Raw genomic sequence first — 20,363 nt, 5'->3', positions numbered from 1 at the left:
TGGGGTTGTCTGCTTCTAGGCCATACAGCCCCTTTAACGAGGGCTGTCACCTACCGTATCTTGACATGTCTGTTTTAGTAACTACTTGCATTCCTTGTGCAATAACAATTCTAAAGCATATATTCTCATGGGTCTATGTTGTACCATCCCTCTATTGGAAATATATGAATGACTTGCCAGCAGTCTGCAATAAGGATCCAACTAGGTGTCGTTGAGGGTGTGCCCCTGCACAGTCTGACACAGTGTTGGCAGTAGCAGACTGCGTATGGGCACCCTCTCCCCAACTGAAAACAGCCAGATGGACCTTTACTGCAGACTGCTGGCAATTTTATTCATAAACTTCTAGTAAGAATAATAGAGAAACAGAATAACATACAGCCATGTCAGGAGAGGTGACAGGTCCTTATTAAATATACCTGTAAATTCTCTCAAATGATTTTACCTGCAGCTATCCTGAATAGCAAGACAGATCTAGGCAGCCTTCATATTATATTGGCTATCATACAGCTTTTCTAGAAACAGATTAATAATTATTTTCAGTCCTTTTCAGACTTTGGATGTTCTAGGCTAAATTTTTTTGTAGTATGTTTGGAGGGTAGCTAGATTAAGCACCCCACACATCTGCCCAGGGCTTCTGTGCAGAGTATAAATATAGCTGGTTCCTACACCATCCTGAACATTGTAGGCTTAAGTTAGACCCAGGAGAGGCAGTTCTGTTAGTGTTAGGTCCCCATCTGCAGAAGCCACCTTGACATTGGTAGATGGGCCTGAGACACGTTTGATCAAAAATGTGCGCAAAGAGCTTACGTTTTTTATGTATAGTAGGTATAATACTACTTTAATACAGAATAATCCCTAATACCTAGTAATATTGTTTGCATGTGTATTGGTGTGCTGTCATAAGTGTTTTGTTTTCTGTTTGCATGCTAGCCTTATAGAGGTGCACTTGTGACTTTGGATATGCAAGTCTAAATTTTCTTGCAGTATGTTTGGAAGGTAGCTCCCTCCTTTAGATTGAGCACTCCCCACCCATCTGCCCAAGGTTTCTGAGCAGAGTATAAATATAGTGGTTCCTATACTGCCCTAAACATTTTAAGCTTAACCCCTTAAGGACTCAGCCCTATTTCACCTTAAGGACTTGGCCATTTTTTGCAAATCTGACCAGTGTCCCTTTAAGTGCTCATAACTTTAAAACGCTTTGACTTACCCAGGCCGTTCTGAGATTGTTTTTTCGTCACATATTGTACTTCATGACACTGCTAAAATTGGGTCAAAAAAGTTAATTTTTTTGCACCAAAAAATAAAATTTTTACAAATTTTTTTGAAAAATTAGCAAATTTCAAAGTTTCAGTTTCTCTACTTCTGTAATACATAGTAATACCCCCAAAAATTGTGATGGCTTTACATTCCCCATATGTCTACTTCATGTGTGTAGCATTTTGGGAATGATATTTTATTTTTTGGGGATGTTACAAGGCTTAGAAGTTTAGAAGCAAATTTTGAAATTTTTCAGAAATCTTCAAAATCCCACTTTTTATGGACCAGTTCAGGTTTGCAGTCATATTGTGAGGCTTAGATAATAGAAACCTCCCAAAAATGACCCCATTCTAGAAACTACACCCCTCAAGGTATTCAAAACTGTTTTTTCAAACTTTATTAACCCTTTAGGTCTTCCACAAGAGTTAATGGCAGATGGAGAAACAATTTAGAAATTTCTATTTTTGGGAAAATTTTCCAATATAATCAATTTTTTCCAGGAGTAAAACAAGGGTTAACTGCCAAACAAAACTCAAAATGGGTTGCCCTGATTCTGTAGTTTGCAGAAACACCACATATGTGGTCGTAAACTACTGTTTGGCCAAACGGGAGGACATAGAAGGAGGGGAACACCATATGGGTTTTGGAAGGCAGATTTTGCAGGACTGGTTTTGTTTATACCATGTCCCATTTGAAGCCCCCTGTTGCACCCCTAGAATAGAAATTTCAAAAAAGTGACTCCATCTAAGAAAGTACACCCCTCAAGGTATTCAAAACTGGGTTTACAAACTTTGTTAACCCTTTAGGTGTTCCACAAGAGTTAATGGCAGATGGAGAAACAATTTAGAAATTTCTATTTTTTGAAAAATTTTCCAATATAATCAATTTTTTCCAGGAGTAAAACAAGGGTTAACTGCCAAACAAAACTCAAAATGGGTTGCCCTGATTCTGTAGTTTGCAGAAACACCCCATATGTGGTCGTAAACTACTGTTTGGCCAAACGGGAGGACATAGAAGGAGGGGAACGCCATATGGGTTTTGGAAGGCAGATTTTGCAGGACTGGTTTTGTTTATACCATGTCCCATTTGAAGCCCCCTGTTGCACCCCTAGAATAGAAATTTCAAAAAAGTGACTCCATCTAAGAAAGTACACCCCTCAAGGTATTCAAAACTGGGTTTACAAACTTTGTTAACCCTTTAGGTGTTCCACAAGAGTTAATGGCAGATGGAGAAACAATTTAGAAATTTCCATTTTTTTGGAAAATGTTCCAATATAATCAATTTTTTCCAGGAGTAAAACAAGGGTAACTGCCAAACAAAACTCAAAATGGGTTGCCCTGATTCTGTAGTTTGCAGAAACACCCCATATGTGGTCGTAAACTACTGTTTGGCCAAACGGGAGGACATAGAAGGAGGGGAACACCATATGGGTTTTGGAAGGCAGATTTTGCAGGACTGGTTTTGTTTATACCATGTCCCATTTGAAGCCCCCTGTTGCACCCCTAGAATAGAAATTTCAAAAAAGTGACTCCATCTAAGAAAGTACACCCCTCAAGGTATTCAAAACTGGGTTTACAAACTTTGTTAACCCTTTAGGTGTTCCACAAGAGTTAATGGCAGATGGAGAAACAATTTAGAAATTTCTATTTTTTGGAAAATTTTCCAATATAATCAATTTTTTCCAGGAGTAAAACAAGGGTTAACTGCCAAACAAAACTCAAAATGGGTTGCCCTGATTCTGTAGTTTGCAGAAACACCCCATATGTGGTCGTAAACTACTGTTTGGCCAAACGGGAGGACATAGAAGGAGGGGAACACCATATGGGTTTTGGAAGGCAGATTTTGCAGGACTGGTTTTGTTTATACCATGTCCCATTTGAAGCCCCCTGTTGCACCCCTAGAATAGAAATTTCAAAAAAGTGACTCCATCTAAGAAAGTACACCCCTCAAGGTATTCAAAACTTGGTTTACAAACTTTGTTAACCCTTTAGGTGTTCCACAAGAGTTAATGGCAGATGGAGAAACAATTTAGAAATTTCTATTTTTTGGAAAATTTTCCAATATAATCAATTTTTTCCAGGAGTAAAACAAGGGTTAACTGCCAAACAAAACTCAAAATGGGTTGCCCTGATTCTGTAGTTTGCAGAAACACCCCATATGTGGTCGTAAACTACTGTTTGGCCAAACGGCAGGACATAGAAGGAGGGGAACGTCATATGGTTTTTGGAAGGCAGATTTTGCTGGACTGGTTTATTTACACCATGTACCCTTTCAAGCCCCCTGATGCACCCCTAGAGTAGAAACTCCATAAAAGTGACCCCATCTAGGAAACTACAGGATAAGGTGGTTGTTGTTTTGGGACTATTTTAGGGGTAAATATGATTTTTGGTTGCTCTATATTACTCTTTTTTGAGGCAATGTAACAAAAAAATTAAATTCTAAAAAAATTTCTACATTCGCTATTTAGTTTTGTGGAACACCTAAAGGGTTAACATAGTTTGTAAAGTAACTTTTGAATACCTTGAGGGGTGTAGTTTCTTAGATGGGGTCACTTTTTTGGAGTTTCTAGTCTAGGCTACATCAGGGGGGGCTTCTAATGGGACATGGTGTCAAAAAAAAAACTGTCCATCAAAATCTGCCTTCCAGAAACCGTATGGAGTTCCCTTCGTTCTATGCCCTGCCGTGCGGCTATATAGCCATTTACGACCACATATGGGGTGTTTCTGCAAACTACAGAATCAGGGCCATAAATATTGAGTTTTGTTTGGCTGTTAACCCTTGCTTTATTACCGGCAAAAGGGATTCAAATTGAAATTTTGCCCAAAAATGGGTGTTTTGGCACCGTTTTTGTTTTATATTTTTAACACCGTTCATTCGAGGCGTTTGGTCAAATGTTATTTTTATAGCGACGACTTTTACGCACGCGACGATGCCCAATATGTATGGCTCTCAGACTTTGGAGACACTAAGCAGGCATCCTAAAAACTGCGGCCCTCCAGATGTTGTAAAACTACAATTCCCACCATGCCCTGCTGATGGCTGTAGGTTGTCTGGGCATGCTGGGAGTTATAGTTTTACAACATCTGGAGGGCCGCAGTTTGAGGATGCCTGCTCTAAAACTAATATTTTTTTGGGGAAAAAAAATTGTTTCTGTGTCTCCAAAGTCTAAGAGCCATAGTGTTTTATGTTCTCTAGTGGACTGTTGGGGATTATAAAAATTTAGTACTCCATGGAAGTGTGATACTCCCTGAAGCAATCGATAACGCAGAGGCCCGGATGATCGGGGCACGTGTCACATTGAGTGGTGGTGTCCTTCCGTATCCCCCTCTTGTGACACACTCTGCATCTTTTTTGGGTTCGTCCCTTCTTTCCAGTATGGGGGACCACACCTGGAAAGTGTTGGCCAGGGACGATCCGGGCGCCTCCAGTTCCCGAGGTACTCCGGCCTGCTCTTTCCCGGTCCGAAAAGATCAGGTCTTTGAGGACTGCCTCATAGAATTGGAGGAATGTCCCTGTGCTGCCAGCGCTTCGGGATAGTACAAAAGAGTTGTACATGGCAACCTGCACCATGTAGACCGTAACTTTTTTGTACCATGCCCGGGTTTTGCGCATGGCATTATATGGCGTGAGGACTTGATCAGAGAGATCAACTCCTCCCATATACCGATTGTAGTCGACGATACAATCGGGCTTGAGGACCGTTGCCGCGGTACCTCGCACAGGGACTGGGGTGGTGCTGTTACCGTGGATTGTGGACAGCATAAGGACATCCCTCTTGTCCTTATACCTGACCAGCAACAGGTTTCCACTGGTAAGGGCACGGGTCTCACCCCTGGGGATAGGTACCTGGAGGGGGTGGGCAGGGAGGCCGCGCTGATTTTTCCGCACGGTCCCACAAGCGAACGTGGATCTGGCGGCAAGGGACCTGAACAAGGGAATGCTGGTATAAAAGTTATCCACGTACAAGTGGTAACCCTTATCCAGCAGTGGGTGCATAAGGTCCCACACGAGTTTCCCGCTAACACCCAGAGTGGGGGGACATTCTGGGGGTTGAATACGGGAATCTCGCCCCTCGTACACACGAAATTTGTAAGTGTACCCTGAGGTACTCTCACAAATTTTGTATAGCTTCACGCCATACCTCGCCCGCTTTGTGGGAATGTATTGGCGGAAACTGAGTCTCCCCTTGAACGCAACGAGAGACTCATCAACCGCGACCTCCCTTCCAGGTACGTAGGCCTGCTGAAATGTGGCCCCAAAGTGATCGATGACCGGCCGTATCTTATACAGCCGGTCATAGGCAGGATCACCTCGGGGTGGACATGCTGCATTATCGGAATAATGCAGACATTTCCGGATGGCCTCAAACCGGGGACGTGTCATGACCATACTGTACAGTGGGGTCTGGTATAGGACGTCCCCACTCCAGTATTGCCTGACACTGGGTTTTTGGACTAGACCCATATGCAGCACGAGGCCCCAAAATGTCCTCATTTCGGCTGCACTGACCGGCGTCCAGCCACCGGGTCTAGCCAAAAATGAGCCTGGGTTTTGAGCGACGAACTGTTGGGCGTACAGATTCGTCTGCTCCACCATCAAATTCACCAGTGGGTTACTGAAAAAAAAACTAAAAAAGTCTATTTCAGTAAACCCCACTGTGGGAATCTGGATTCCAGGATTGCCAGCGAAATCCGGAATCTCAGGCTCAAAGTCCACTGGGGGACACCAGCTAAGTTCATCGGCAGGGGGCTCCGGTGAACTTATTTGGTGGGCCGGGAAACCAGTACGAACCCCAGGGCGGCTCGTACTAGGGTGGGCCACAGGATCCCTAGCATGTGTGGCCCCTGGCTCCGCCTGGCGGCGTCTCCGCCGCCTTGGTGGCTCATCGTCATCCGATGATGATGAGGAGGATGCGGATGACAGAAGGAATGTGGGGTCATCCTCATCCTCACTGGGGCTCTCGGAGTCGGAGGCAATCTGGGCGTATGCCTCCTCGGCCGAGAACACCCGGCGGGCCATGGGTGTGTGTGCGTGTAGGTGTGCGTGTGTGGAAACCTTTATTATATGTGCGTGTGTGTGGGGGCAACGGGTGTTCGCGTACTAAAAAAAGGAAAATAAAGGGGCAAGTGTTAGGAAAAAAAGTTCAAAGTTGCTGATCAGCGGTACAACGCTGATCAGCGGTGGGGCAGGCGATGCGCTAACAGTGGACGGACGCTAAAGTGCCGACCAGTCAGCGAACGCAGAAAAATAAAAAAAAAGTGGTGGTAAGGGGGCTAGTGGTGAGGGGGGGGAGGCTGGGGGAGGGCTGGTGGGGGGATGGGTGGGGGGGGTGGGGGGGGGCTGGTGGTGGTGGGGGGCTGGTAGGGGGGGGCAAGTGGCAGGGGGGGCTCTGGGGTCTGATAGATGGATCAAAAAAGTTTTGTGTAAAAGTTCTTTTTTTTTTTTTTTTTCCTAACTAACTTTTCCCTTCTTTCCCTTCCTAATGGTGCCTCTCCCTCACTGACCCTAACCTACCTGAGTGGCGATGGGTGCAGGAGGGTGATGGATGCCGATTAGGGGGACACAGGAGCTGGTGCTGGACGATGCTGCACGGTCAGGGTGCTGGACAGGAAGAGGAGGGGAGAGAGGAGCGCAGGAAGTTTGAATCTCGCGCCTCTCTCCCCTGCACCAATCAGCACCCTGGACAGCAGTGTTCAGCACCAGGGCCAGCACCGCCTCCTCAAATCCTCGGACTGCGATTGGTGGTGTAAAATTACGCCACCGATCGCAGTCTTTTTCCGGTTCATCGGGTCACAGCACACCCGAATGGACCGGAAACGCAGAAAACCGCAGGTCTGAATGGACCTGCGGTTTTCTGCGATCGTCTATACGGGGGGGTCAAATGACCCCCCCCTGCGTTGTTACGGGATGCCGGCTGAATGATTTCAGCCGGCATCCCGTTCCGATTAACCCCCGCGGCGCCGGAATCGCGAATTGAAGCCATGACGTACCGGTACGTCATGGGTCCTTAAGGATTCGGGAAACATGCCGTACCGATACGTCATGGGTCCCTAAGGGGTTAAGTTAGGCCCAGGAGAGGCAGTTTTGTTAGTGTTAGATACCCATCTGCAGAAGCCACCTTGACGTTGGTAGAAAGGCCTGACACATGATCGAAAATGTGCACAAAGAGCTTCCATTTTTCATGTACAGTAGGTATAGTGGCACTGTAATACAGAATAATCTCTAATCCCTAGTTCTTGTTTGCATGCATAACAGTGTGCTGCCATGTCTTTTGTTTGATTTTCAGCCCTTGTTAGTGTTAACTAACCTAACTCTCCTTCAATCTCACACCTTTCCAGTGGTTCCAGCGGTCTTCTGTGATCACTGCAGCCAATCACTGGTTTCAGCAGTCACCTGGGGTAGTCTGGCTAATCATCGCTACAGTGTCAACTCACTTATGTGAGTTAAGGACAGTGATTGCCTGCAGCAATCTTGTGAAGTAACCAGTGTGACTTCATCGCTTCAGAGCTGGTAACTAGCATTGATCGCGAATATTCTAATCGCAAATTTTTATCGCAAATATCGGTACTTCAAGAATTCGCGGAGATGTAGACTATAGTGTTATATATTCATAGTCGCAAATATTCTAGATTTTTTTTTTCATCAGTAACCTCCCTTCTTGCTTGTGGGCCAATGAGAAGGCTGCAATGTCTTTATCAGAACTTAACAACATCCCTAGCAACCAATAGAAAAGTTGCCTACCCCTTACTATATAAGAACCTCCCCAGCAGCCATTTTCTGTAGTATTTTTGCAGTTCCAAGAGAGACAGCAGTGACATTGCTGTGCCCTGTCATCTGGATCCTATTCCTTATCTAATTACATTAGATATTTATTTAGCTCATATATATAATCCAGATAGTTAGTAGGAGATAGTCAGTGTAGGTTAGATAGTGATATTGTGTAGCTGATAGGTTCCAGTGCAGGGTGTTAGGAATTACTGTTTCTCTGCTGTCCATACATACATGCTACAGACACAGTGCTGTGATATCACAACAATACTTAGTGCACCAATCCGTGATATCTACTGAGACCTGATAAAATGTGAAGTTGCATGTACTGCCCAAAAAATATGCGCATTACTGCCGATTTGTGCAATCACAAAAATAATGAGATCACGAATCCTAGAATTCCCTAAATATTGCGAAAACTAATATTGCCTATGCCGCTCATCACTACTGGTGAAGACTGAATGCACCAATGGATGAGAGACACACGGACCGTGGGTATTAAGCCGCTCAGTAAGGCTTATTTTTCAATTTTAGAGCAGTGTTCTGTTAACTTCTTGAGGGTATTGTAAAACCCCTTTAACTATTCATTTGCTCCAATTTTATATGTGTCACACTGCTCCCATCAACTCTCTCCTAACCCTCAAGATTTGCTCTAAGATTAGTAATAATTTTGATAAGAGCCATATGATACATTTACTACAGTATGTGCAAAGAATTAAGGCGTATGCATATAACTGTATCACAGTTTAATATTGTATGAAGATGTAATAGGATTTCTATAGATGTGAATAAACCCTCTTTATGCCTCCAATTTCATAAATATACATTCTATAATGGACTCCATATATTCATTATCTCCTAAAATTAGACACAGGCCTCAGCATAAATGAGGCACATTCTCCAACAGTCCTTGTATCTATACAGAAATATATGGCAGCTCCAAGCTGCCATCAACTTCTTTCTTCATTTGTGCCAGAAAACCAGGCAGGTGTGATGATGTTTTCATTTCTTGGCCCTGTCAATCAAAGTGCAGGGGGTGCGGCAGTTGCAGAGAGAACTGAGCCTCTAGGAGTAATGGCAACGCCCCTGTTGCTCCTAAACGCTCATTCGCATAAATTAAAACTTAATTTTTCTGGGACCAACACAGGTGCCTTCAGCTGCCAAGCTCACATGCAGCAGGTCATAGGTACAACTCTGCTGACAGATGCCTTTAATAATTTACTTCTGCTTGTTTGATGTCATTGCTCAATTTATTCTTTTTTTTTTCAACCATTTGCCCTAGAGAAGTTAAAGAAATGATGAACATCACGTATATCATACATACCAATACAAGGAGCAAAGCTAACCTTGAAATGCAGGATACATTGGAATCATGTTGCTGGTTGTAAGTCCTGAATAACCATCATCTTTAGAAGATCTTTTGAGGCCTAAAAAAAATAAATAAAAATACATATAATTTAACCCCTTCAGTACCGAGATACTTTTCACCCTAAATCCCAGGCCGAATCCCAGGCAAATTTGACATGTGTCACTTTATGTGGTGATAACTTTAAAACGCTTTTACCTATCCAAGCCATTCTGAGATTGTTTTCTCGTCACTATTTTTGGGACCTTAGAAGGCTTAGAAGTTTAGAAGCAAATCTTGAAATATTTCAGGAAATTTTCAAAACCCACTTTTTAATGTCCAGTTCAGGCCTGAAGTCACTTTGTGAGCTTACATAATAGAAACCATAAATGGCCCCATTTTAGAAACTACATCCTTCAAGGTATTCAAAACAGATTTTACTAACTTTCTTAACCCTTTAGGTGTTCCACAAGAATTAATGGAAAATGTAGATGAAATTTCAGATTTTCAATTTTTGGCAGACTTTCCATTTTAATCAGTTTTTTTCCAGTAACAAAGCAAGGGTTAACAGCCAAACAAAATTCAATATTTTTTGCCCTGATTCTGTAGTGTACAGAAACACCCTATATGTGGTTGTAAACTGCTGTACGAGTACACGGCAGGGTGCATAAGTAAAGAAACGCCATGTGTCTTTTGGAGGGCAGATTTCACTGGAATAATTTTAAGTTGCCATGTCACATTTGAAGATTCCCTGATGCACTCCTAGAGTAGAAACTCCCCCAAAAATTACCCCATTTTGGAAACTACGGGATAAGGTGGCAGTTTTTTCAGTACTATTTTAGGGTACATATGATTTTTGGTGGCTCTATATTACACTTTTTGTGAGGCAAGGTAACAAAAAATAGCTGTTTTGGCACCATTTTTTTTTTGTTATTTACAATGTTCATCTGACAGGTTAAATCATGTGTTATTTTTATAGAGCAGGTTGTTACGGATGCGACAATACCAAATATGACTACTTTTTTGGTTGTTTGTTTCAGTTTTACATAATAAAAGCATTTTTGAAAAAAAAATCATGTTTTAGTGTCTCCATAGTCTGAGAGCCATAATTTTTTTTATTTTTTGGGAAATTGTCTTAGGTAGGGTTTAATTTTTTGCGGGATGAGATGACGGTTTGATTGGCATGATTTTGGGGTACATATCACTTTTTGATAGCTTGGTATTACACTTTTTGTGATGTAAGGTGACAAAAAAATGGCTTGACAGTTTTTTATTAGTTTTTTTATTTGTTTTACACAATAATATCATTTTTGAAACAAAAAAAATCATGTTTTAGTGTCTCCATAGTCTGAGAGCCATATTTTTTTTGTTTTTTTTGTTTTTAGGAGTCTTATGTAGGGGCTCATTTTATCCAGGATGAGGTGACGGTTAGATTGGTACTATGCCTTTTTGATCGCTTGGTGTTGCGCTTTTAGTGATGTAAGGTGACAAAAAAATGTTTTTTTTAGCACAGTTTTTATTTCATTTTTTTGACGGTGTTCATCTGAGGGGTTTGGTCATGTGATATTTTTATAGAACCGGTCAATATGGATGTGGCGATAGCTAATATGTCTACTTTTCTTTTTTTTTTTCCTATTTCTTACAAATTTTTTTACTTTATTTTGGGAAACGGATACTTTTTTTTAACTAGCTGCGCAGGGACCCGATGGCCACCCCCACCCGGCAGGATCTGGCACGTGCCGCAGTCAGCACTGACCCTGGCAGTGCAAGGGTTAATGCGTCGGCATGTGTGTTTTCACCAATGCCGACGCATACAGCAGGGGTCCGGCTATCAGTGACTGCCAGACTCTTGCGCCCGCCCGATCAGAGACACGGATATCAACGCCATACATGTACGGCGCTGGTATCCTATGGGTTAAAAACAATGTAAATTTGTTCTGACTGTTCATTTATGATCTTTTCATTGTAAATTGTTTCTTTGTAGTCCTATAGGGCTTGTCCAAGTGTTGTATTTGTCGTGGTCACATTTCTCAGAAAGTCTGTGTTTTCTGGGGTAGGCAACATACAGTATGGTATGCAGTATGTGCAATGTGAACAGCTAGAGTGAGGTTTAGAATTAGTGATGAGCGAATCGAAGTCAAACGAATTGACTTCGATCTGAATTTCAGGAAAAAATTGATTTGCCTCGAAGCCGAATTTCCTTGCGCTTCATGGTAACGAATCAATTTTCCCTGAAATGGCGGGGAAAAAAATATATACTCACCTCATCTATTTGCGTGCAAAGAGGCTGCTGTAGCCATCTTGATTGAAAATACCAAGTGACGGCCAGCCGGCGTGATGACGTGATCACGTCACCGCGCTAGATTTTGCACCGTGTCTTCAATCAAGATGGCCGCGGTGGCCTCTATGCGATCAAATGTATAAATTGAGTAATTTTTTTTAATTAACCGCTGAAAGCCATTAATTTTAATCTCAGATGCCACAATTTGAAGGTGTAGATTCCAAATATCAAGTCAGAAATGATGCATAAAATCAATATTTTACAATTAAGACATGTTTGTTTACATATTGTTTAGTTTAATTTGAGGTCATAGTGAATTTTGTCGAGAACATAATAACACATAATATTGGTGTAATGTCATACAATAATATTAGTCTCTATTTGGATTTTCTTGAATAGCTATGATCAGGGTTGTCACGTTTCAAACACTAACAGTCTGCCATCATGTTTAATTTTCCACCTGACCTTAAAACGTTTTTTATTCCTGTGGATAGGACACCAGTATCTGGTCTGTGGGGGTCCGACACCTGGGACACGCACCAATCAGCTGTTTTGAGAAGGCAGCGGCGCTCCTCTGAGCATTGCGGCCTTCTCGTAGCTCAACAAGCACAGTACCGTACATTCAGCACACAATACTTAACAAAGGTCAGCTCAATTGATGTACACCAGTGATATTATCCATCTGTCTCTAAACACAAGACAACACTTCTGTTGTATGTTAACTAGGCCTTGTTATTGGAACATTGGTCAACGTTTATCAAGACTGGCATTCCCATATACCAGTCTTCATCGCCTTTGTGCTGGAGTAAGATGCACATAATTTATTAAGGGGCAGATGCCCCTTAATGAATTAGGCGCATATCTGGCACTCCATGCAGCAGGGCCTGAAATCTATGCCAGCCAGGGGCTGGCGTAGACTTGAGGTGTAATTTACGCCAGTTTCTGGAATAAGTTAATCGGACAGAGTGCAATAGGCCCTGCCCTTCCTGCTAAGTCCCTCCCCTTTCCTCACCACTATAGAAAAGTGACAAGAAGTACAACAAGTTATAAATGGTATAAGTATGGCAAGAGCCATAATTTGCAACTATGCCACAATAGTGGTGTAAATTGCTTGATAAATGCCACTCACTGTGTTTTTCATAATCAATATTGACTTCAGTTTTCCCATCCTAATTGGCATTAGAAAATATTTTCCTGATTATTCTTTAAATTAAACATTGAAATTTATAGATTTAAGAATGATGTAATAATATACTTGCTTGGAGGGAAAAGAAATCCAAATTTTAGAGATTGATGGTCACGGTAATATTGACAACTTTGACTTTGTCCTTGTGGGATTCGCACATCCACAAATATACATGAATCATTTTCCACAGAGGCTGGCACAAGTTCCTAACAAACATTGCAAAACATATTGGTTAATGCGGATGTAACTGTAGGACACAAGGGTGCACCAGAAGAAAGGTCTTGTTTACCCATGTACTGAATGAAGCATCTCGATTGTTTATTTTGCAGCCTTGAAGTTCTGAAACTAACATTTATGTTATGCCAGAGAAGACATCAGTGAAGGTTGGAGGTTCCCTGGATAAACATTTTGAAACATAAGGCTCCCATTATCTGCAAAGTTTCCTTAAAACATGTGCACAAAGCTTCACTTAAAAGCCATTGACACATTTGAATTGGATTTTGTATTGTTTATTTGCTTTCTAAATACAAAATTAAGCAACTTTCTATAAAGCCTTCCTTCAGAATTTAATAGCATGTGTAAGTCCTTCACCTAGGTGCTGGTGCTGGTGAATCAGACAAATCCTTCAGAGCTGTGCTCCTGTGTCCGATAGCTTTCTGTCCCCCCCCCCCCCCCCCTGTTTTAGAGATAGCAGCAGGAAAGGGGAGGAGTTTGTACATGGCAGTTCAAAAAGTGGAGAGGAGGGAAAGAATCTAAGGGGGTGGCTCACACAGTCTATAGACAGGGAGAAAAACACACACACAAGGCAGGTTTGCAGGAGGAAAACAGCAGCATCCCAACATAAAAATCCAGTGTGTATGAATATAAAAATTTCCACCAACATACTGTATGTAATTATTATTATTTTTTTTTCATGGCAAAAGTGTCCAGTGGTGTAGTCTAGAATTCTGCTACCTAAAATTGAAACCGGAATATGTTTGCATCCGAACATTGGCACGGATTAGGCAATGGTTGATCTTTTTACGTATATTCAAAATGTGATTAGTGATGTAGTTGTATATGAAGATAAAATACACACTTAAGCACCACACTAATGTACTGTTCAGCATTCTGTATATGTTCAGTATGGGCTCTATATGGTACTGCATATATTCTGAGCTCTTTGGTGTTAGTTGTTGCTGGTGAATAGTGATGAGCGGCAGGGGCTATATTCGAATTCGCAATATTTCACAAATATTTGGGCGCATATTCGTCATATATTAATGAATTCACGAATTGGAGATTATTTTCTTGATTGCAAAGAAACGGCAATGTAATATTCGCGTAATGCGCGTGAAATACAGGTGTGGGTCAATTTTGCTACATTTTCAAAGCTGCTAGAAGTTTCCCGAGACTGGAGAAAATGGTTGGCACGGCAGAACATTACAATAGCTTTATATGGAGATAGAGTGCTCAAATATATTTGCGATTGAGCTCTAATGATGTGAATATTTTGTCGAAATACGTGAAACTTCACATTTTAGCAGGTCTGCATGTATGTATGGGCAGCAGAACCTTTCACACTACCTAACACCCTGCACTGCAACAGCTACACTATATCAGGACATAACCTACACTGACTATCTCCCACTAACTCTCTGTAATATATATATATATATAGATAGATAGATAGATAGATAGATAGAGAGAGAGTACAGACCAAAAGTTTGGACACACCTTCTCATTCAAAGAGTTTTCTTTATTTTCATGACTATGCAAATTGTAGATTCACACTGAAGGCATCAAAACTATAAATTAACACATGTGGAATTATATATATATATATATATAACAAAAAAGTGTGAAACAACTGAAAATATGTCATATTCTAGGTTCTTCAAAGTAGCCACCTTTTGCTTTGATTACTGCTTTGCACACTCTTGGCATTCTCTTCATGAGCTTCAAGAGGTAGTCACCTGAAATGGTCTTCACTTCACAGGTGTGCCCTGTCAGGTTTAATAAGTGGGATTTTTTGCCTTATAAGAGCACAGTAATAACACTGCTGTCTCTCTCAGATCTTCTAAATACTGCCTACAAGGGCTGCTGGGGAGGTTCTTATATAATAAGGGGTAGGGAACTTTCCTATTGGTTGCTAGGGATGTTGCTAAGCTCAGACAAAGACATTGAAGCCTTCTCATTGGCCCACAAGCAAGAAGGGAGGCTGCTGATGAAAAAAAAAAATCTAGAATATTCAAAATTAAGAATATATCTCTATATTCTAAATATTCACAACTTCTCGAAGTACCAATATTCGCTATTAATATTCACGATTTGAATATTCGCTCCCAACACTACTAGTGAAGGGAGTCAATGCTCCCTGCGAAAAAGTTTGCAAATCAGCTCTACTCCAGAAGCTAAAAACTGTCTCTAATAACACCTATGGCTAGCCACCCTGTAATTCAATATCCAACCCAGGCTCGGACTGGCCCACAGGGGTACAGCTGAATCCCCTGGTGGGCCCCAACCTAGCTGGTCCCCTAGTTCCTCACCCACTACACATGGCACAGTAGAGTGACTTCTCTACGTGTATAAAGGCAGCATACAGCATCTCAACCAGCCTATGTCCATGTAAAAACTGGGCAGATTATTTAACAGCTTATTATTATAGATGCATCTGGTGGCTGAGATGACTTGTAGACACAGTGGCAGGCCAGTCAGTATCCTCCTTTTCCAGGCACCCACCTTCTTGAAGTCGTTGCAGGGACCCCTAAAATCAATTACCTTGTAACGTCTTGCTGCTGTCCGCTGCTGTGTTAACGGGTGTGGTGTGTGGTGAACCCCCAGAATAAATTTTACTGGTGGGCCCTAGGCACCCCAGTCTGACACTGATCCAACCCATTACAGGCAAAACCAGAGACAACCATCTGTCTCTGGCTGATATCCCTAGTCATGTTTTAAAGGGGTTATCCGAGTTATTTTTTTGTTCTTTCTATGTTCCTAACTAGGCAAATGTAACAGATTTCCAATTCACTCACTTTATCTCCAGTAGCTGGTTTCTCAGATTTCACTGAGGGTCACATGACCTGTGATGTCAGCTTCTCTCCCTGCTCTGATAAAGGTTGTTTACAAGCCTGTAAACGAGAGTCACTGTGCTGGCCACGCCCCCCTTTCACTTCACTGCCGTCTACTCTCTGCTAGGATTCTTAACCCCTTCAGCTGCACATACTGGCTAGCTGCAGCAGTGACCATTCTGGGCACAGGAGCTGAAGGATTAGAGTGAGCATTGCACGAGAAGGTAGAGGGGAGATCCTGTGTGTATTAGCAGTGTTATTATACAGCTGGGACTTGTAGTCCTCCCCATACAACATGCTGCAGAGTCTCCCAGTAGGCAGACATGTCTTCAGGGCAGCTCTTGTATTCACTCCCTTAGCAGTGCCATTATACAGCTGGGACTTGTAGTCCTACACATACAACATGATGCAGAGTCTCCCAGCAGGCAGACATGTCACACAGGGCAGCTCTTGTATTCACTCCCTTTGCAGAGCAGGGGGAGGGGACGAGATTGTTTTTATTGCATGTAAACAAAAGGGCCAGAAGAAAACCAGGAAAATGAGGAAATAGATATATATTTTTTTTGCATAAAACTTGCTTAGCTTAGTTATATATTGCTGCCCATCAGATTTTCAGTGCTATATTATTTTTTTTCATAACTCGGACAACCCCTTTAAGGCTCTTTAATGAGATGAACATCATCTCTCTGTATGTAGATACCCCACAATTTAGTTTTATTCCTTCTGGTCAAGGGTTTGCATAATATCTGAGAAAGTTATTTTTTTACCCTGTGATGCACCTATAGATTATGTGTGAAGACATATCACACTACAAAGCAGTGTTCTTGAACACCTGATGACATCCTAAACCAGTGATGGCTAACCTCCAGCACTCCAGATGTGGTAAAACTACAACTCCTAAGATGTACATTTGCTTGGCTCTTCTCAGAGCTCCATAGAAATGAATTGAACATGCTGGGAGTTGTAGTTTCACCACAGCTGGAGTGCCGGAGGTTAGCCATCACTGTCAGTGAAAAATATTTATATTTATTATACCCGCAAATCATAAAAAGGATTATGTGGTATACTAATATTTCAATAGTACTTACATTTTTATGTAGTGTGTATGAACTCCACAATGGCATCTTTATATTGTAACTGAAACCACTCACATATTTATTATGGTACAAGATACAATAGCTGCTATTTTGCAAAACCAGTGGCCGTCCATATGGCAGATTAAACTTTTTAGTGTCAGATTCTGTAAATTGAGCAGATGATGGAAACATACCTTTGTCACGCAAACAATAATTACAATAATAATAAATAAATATAATTCCATAAGGGAAAACATTTTAAAATGCACATATCAACCATGACATTAGAACCACAGACAGGTGGAGTGAATAACATTATGGGCACCACTACAGGGTTGGAAAATACTGTATGGGGTAGCAAGTGAAAAGTAAGTTCTTAAAGTTGATGTGTTGGAAGCAGGTAAAAATGGCAAGCTTAAGTTTTGGGCAACTTTGATAAGGTCCAACTTATGATGGCTAGATGACTAGGGCAGAGCATCTCCAATATGGCTGGTCTTTTGGGCTGTTTCTAGTGTGCAATGGTTAGGCTCACCAGTGTATGTAGGGAGTGAACGCTAGCCAATCTACTCTAGTCCTATAGAAGGGTTACTGTACAAATTTTTTAAAGGCTATGAAAACCTCTGGGGGCAATTTTAAAGGCTATGAAAACCTCTGGGGGCAATTTTAAAGGCTATGAAAACCTCTAGGGGCAATTTTTTGCATTGCCCAGAGCATTACACTGCCTCCACTTTTTTCTCTTTTTTCCTGTAAGTGCATCATCTTTCCCAGGCGAGCAATGAATATATTGTATATCCAGCTCCACAACTATTGCTCCAGAGTTGGGTTCCGGCTACTTATATCCACTTTTTGATCTTTGTAAACGAAGGCTCTCTCAGTAACTTTAGTCATTTAGGAAACTGTTGTAATGATTACCTTGTTGAGGTGTGAGTGTTAATTGATTTTTATATCCAGCTTCTGTCTGAAAAAGAGGAGATCATATTAAGGCATCTGCTTGTTAAAATTAGTGACATCTTCGAAGTTCCATGTTGTCTTGCATGCAAAATGTGATCATTATGTACAACCTGTCCAGCTCCTTAGAATTCTCTAATGGGGTATTTGAAGATTGGCTTTCTAAATCAGACAACTCCTTGAAAGTGTAACTCATTTCAGTTTATTTTTAATATAGAGTAGGGACAGGGACGTTAAAGGCAATCTGTCACCATTTTTATGCTCCTGCGTGTGCCAATGAGTCCTGACATTCATGAGCTCTTGGCTCTTGCCATTTCCTGGCCAATAATTAACAGTTTTTCACAACAGTAATCAGCAGAAGTTTTGCAGGAAGAGCCTGAGAGCTCATGAATATCAGGAATCATTGCCATGCGCAACCATGTGTGCAGTGATTTTAGTCTAGCTGATTCACTGGACATTTGACTGGTTGAAAGCCAATCTCCGCCTGCCCCAATGCCAGATCCAGAGAGCTCTGAATGATCTCTCAACGCTAATGTAAAACTACCCTAAGCACCCTAACAGGAACCCTCACCAATGTGTAGCATATGCAAGTTCCAGAGCATAGAGTATAGCGAGGCATTTACCCCCTAAGTAGGTATAAAAGTGGAGGCAACTAGTCCTTCTCACAAAATAGTGGCCATTTGAAAAAATTCCTGGAGAAACTCTAACTTCTTCAAAGGGACAGCCTATATGTGACTATTAGTCTTGAGCAGACACCTGGATGTTCAGGTTCGGCAGAACTTGAAAAAAAAAATTCGGGTTCGGGACCCGAAATTGACCCGAACTTGACCCCGAACCCCATTGAAACTTTTGAGCACTAAAATGGCTGTAAAAATTTCATGGAAAGAGCTAGAGGGCTGCAAAAGGCAGCAAAATGTGCTTAAGAGCATGGAAAATGCTCTACAAACAAATGTGGATAGGGAAATGAATTAGAAAAACATAAAAGACCTTAAAAAAATTAAAATTAGGAATGATGTAGGAGGAAGAGGTTGAGGAGGCGGTGAATGGGTGGATGTGGCCGTGTAGGCTCACGTGGCGGTCTAGGTGGAAGCGGTGGCGAAGGAGGAATAAGTAGCCAACACAGATGTGTGTTATTTTGCATTTTTACATAGGGGTATCCCCCAAAATATTGGGACATATAAAAAAAAGAAAGGAATAAGTGCACTTGAGTACAAGGATGGACGGTTGAGGCTGTTAGAACTGTCTATTCTACACAAGGTACAGACAAGTCCTGAGGGATCCAAGCCTGGTTCATTTTAATGAACGTGAGCTTGTCCATGTTGGCTGTGGACAGGCGGCTGCGTCTGTCTGTAATGACGCCTCCTGCCATGCTAAATACACGTTCAGAGAGTACACTGGCTGCAGGGCAGGCCAGCACCTCCAAGGCATACAGGGCAAGCTCTGGCCATGTGGACAATTTGGAGACCAGAACCATCAGTCAGTACGTGTAGGCGTTTGCACAGGTACTGTTCCACCATGTTGTTCAAATGCTGCCTCCTGCTAAAATGCTCCATAACAGCAGTTGGGGCCGGTTGTTGCGGCGAGGTGACAAAGCTTTTCCACATGTCGGCCATAATAACCCTGCCTTCTGAGGTGCTGGCGCTGACACAGCTGCGTTGGCGACCTCTTCCTCCTCCCCTGCCTTTGCCTTGTGCTTCCACTTGTCACCCGGCGTCAGTCAGGAATGCTCTCAGAAGCGAGTCTACCTGCGTGCGCCTGTAGTAGCGCATCTTCCGATCGCGCTCCAGTGAGGGAATTAAGGACGGCACATTGTCTTTGTAATAGGGATCCAGCAGGGTGGCCACCCAGTAGTCAGCACACGTTAAAATGTGGGCAACTCTGCTGTCGTTGCGCAGGCACTGCAGCATGTAGTCGCTCATGTGTGCCAGGCTGCCCAGAGGTAAGGACAAGCTGTCCTCTGTGGGAGGCGTATCGTCTGCATCCTCCATATCCCCCCAGCCACGGATCAGTGATGGGCCCGAGCTGCGTTGGATGCCACCCCGCTGTGAACATGCTTCATCAACATCCTCCTCCTCCTCCAGTAGTGGGCCCTGGCTGGCCAAATTTGTACCTGGCCTCTGCTGTTGCAAAAATCCTCTTTCTGAGCCACTTCTAAAAGACTGGCCTGAAAGTGTTAGAGGTGACCCCTCTTCCTCCTCCTCATCCTGGGCCACATCCTCTTCCATCATCGCCCTAAGTGTTTTCTCAAGGAGACATAGAAGTGGTATTGTAACGCTGATAACGGCGTCATTGCCACTGGCCATGTTGGTGGAGTACTTGAAACAGCGCAACAGGGCAAACAGGTCTCGCACGGAGGCCTAGTCATTGGTGGTGAAGTGATGCTGTTCCGCAGTGCGACTAACCCGTGCGTGCTGCAGCTGAAACTCCACTATGGCCTGCTGCTGCTTGCACA

The 20,363-nt window shown here is 42.5% G+C and overlaps 1 protein-coding gene across 1 annotated transcript in view; it reads right to left on the bottom strand.

Annotated features, from left to right (window-relative positions):
* Nucleotides 1-20,363, bottom strand: part of ENPP1 (ectonucleotide pyrophosphatase/phosphodiesterase 1) — a 179,299-nt gene that overhangs the window by 10,920 nt on the left and 148,016 nt on the right. Inside the window, exons 19-22 of the mRNA XM_044291516.1 lie at nt 17,876-17,921; nt 16,976-17,127; nt 12,911-13,043; nt 9,372-9,452 (exon numbers count right to left, since the gene is read on the bottom strand). Of these exons, the coding sequence (XP_044147451.1) occupies nt 9,372-9,452; nt 12,911-13,043; nt 16,976-17,127; nt 17,876-17,921 (412 nt within the window). The remainder of the gene's footprint in view (nt 1-9,371; nt 9,453-12,910; nt 13,044-16,975; nt 17,128-17,875; nt 17,922-20,363) is intronic.

The sequence above is a fragment of the Bufo gargarizans genome, chromosome 4 (assembly GCF_014858855.1).
Source record: "Bufo gargarizans isolate SCDJY-AF-19 chromosome 4, ASM1485885v1, whole genome shotgun sequence".
In the NCBI taxonomy this organism is placed as follows: Eukaryota; Metazoa; Chordata; class Amphibia; order Anura; family Bufonidae; genus Bufo; species Bufo gargarizans.
The sequence above is the reverse complement of the archived record's forward strand: the minus strand, read 5'-3'. Positions and strand labels throughout refer to the sequence as shown.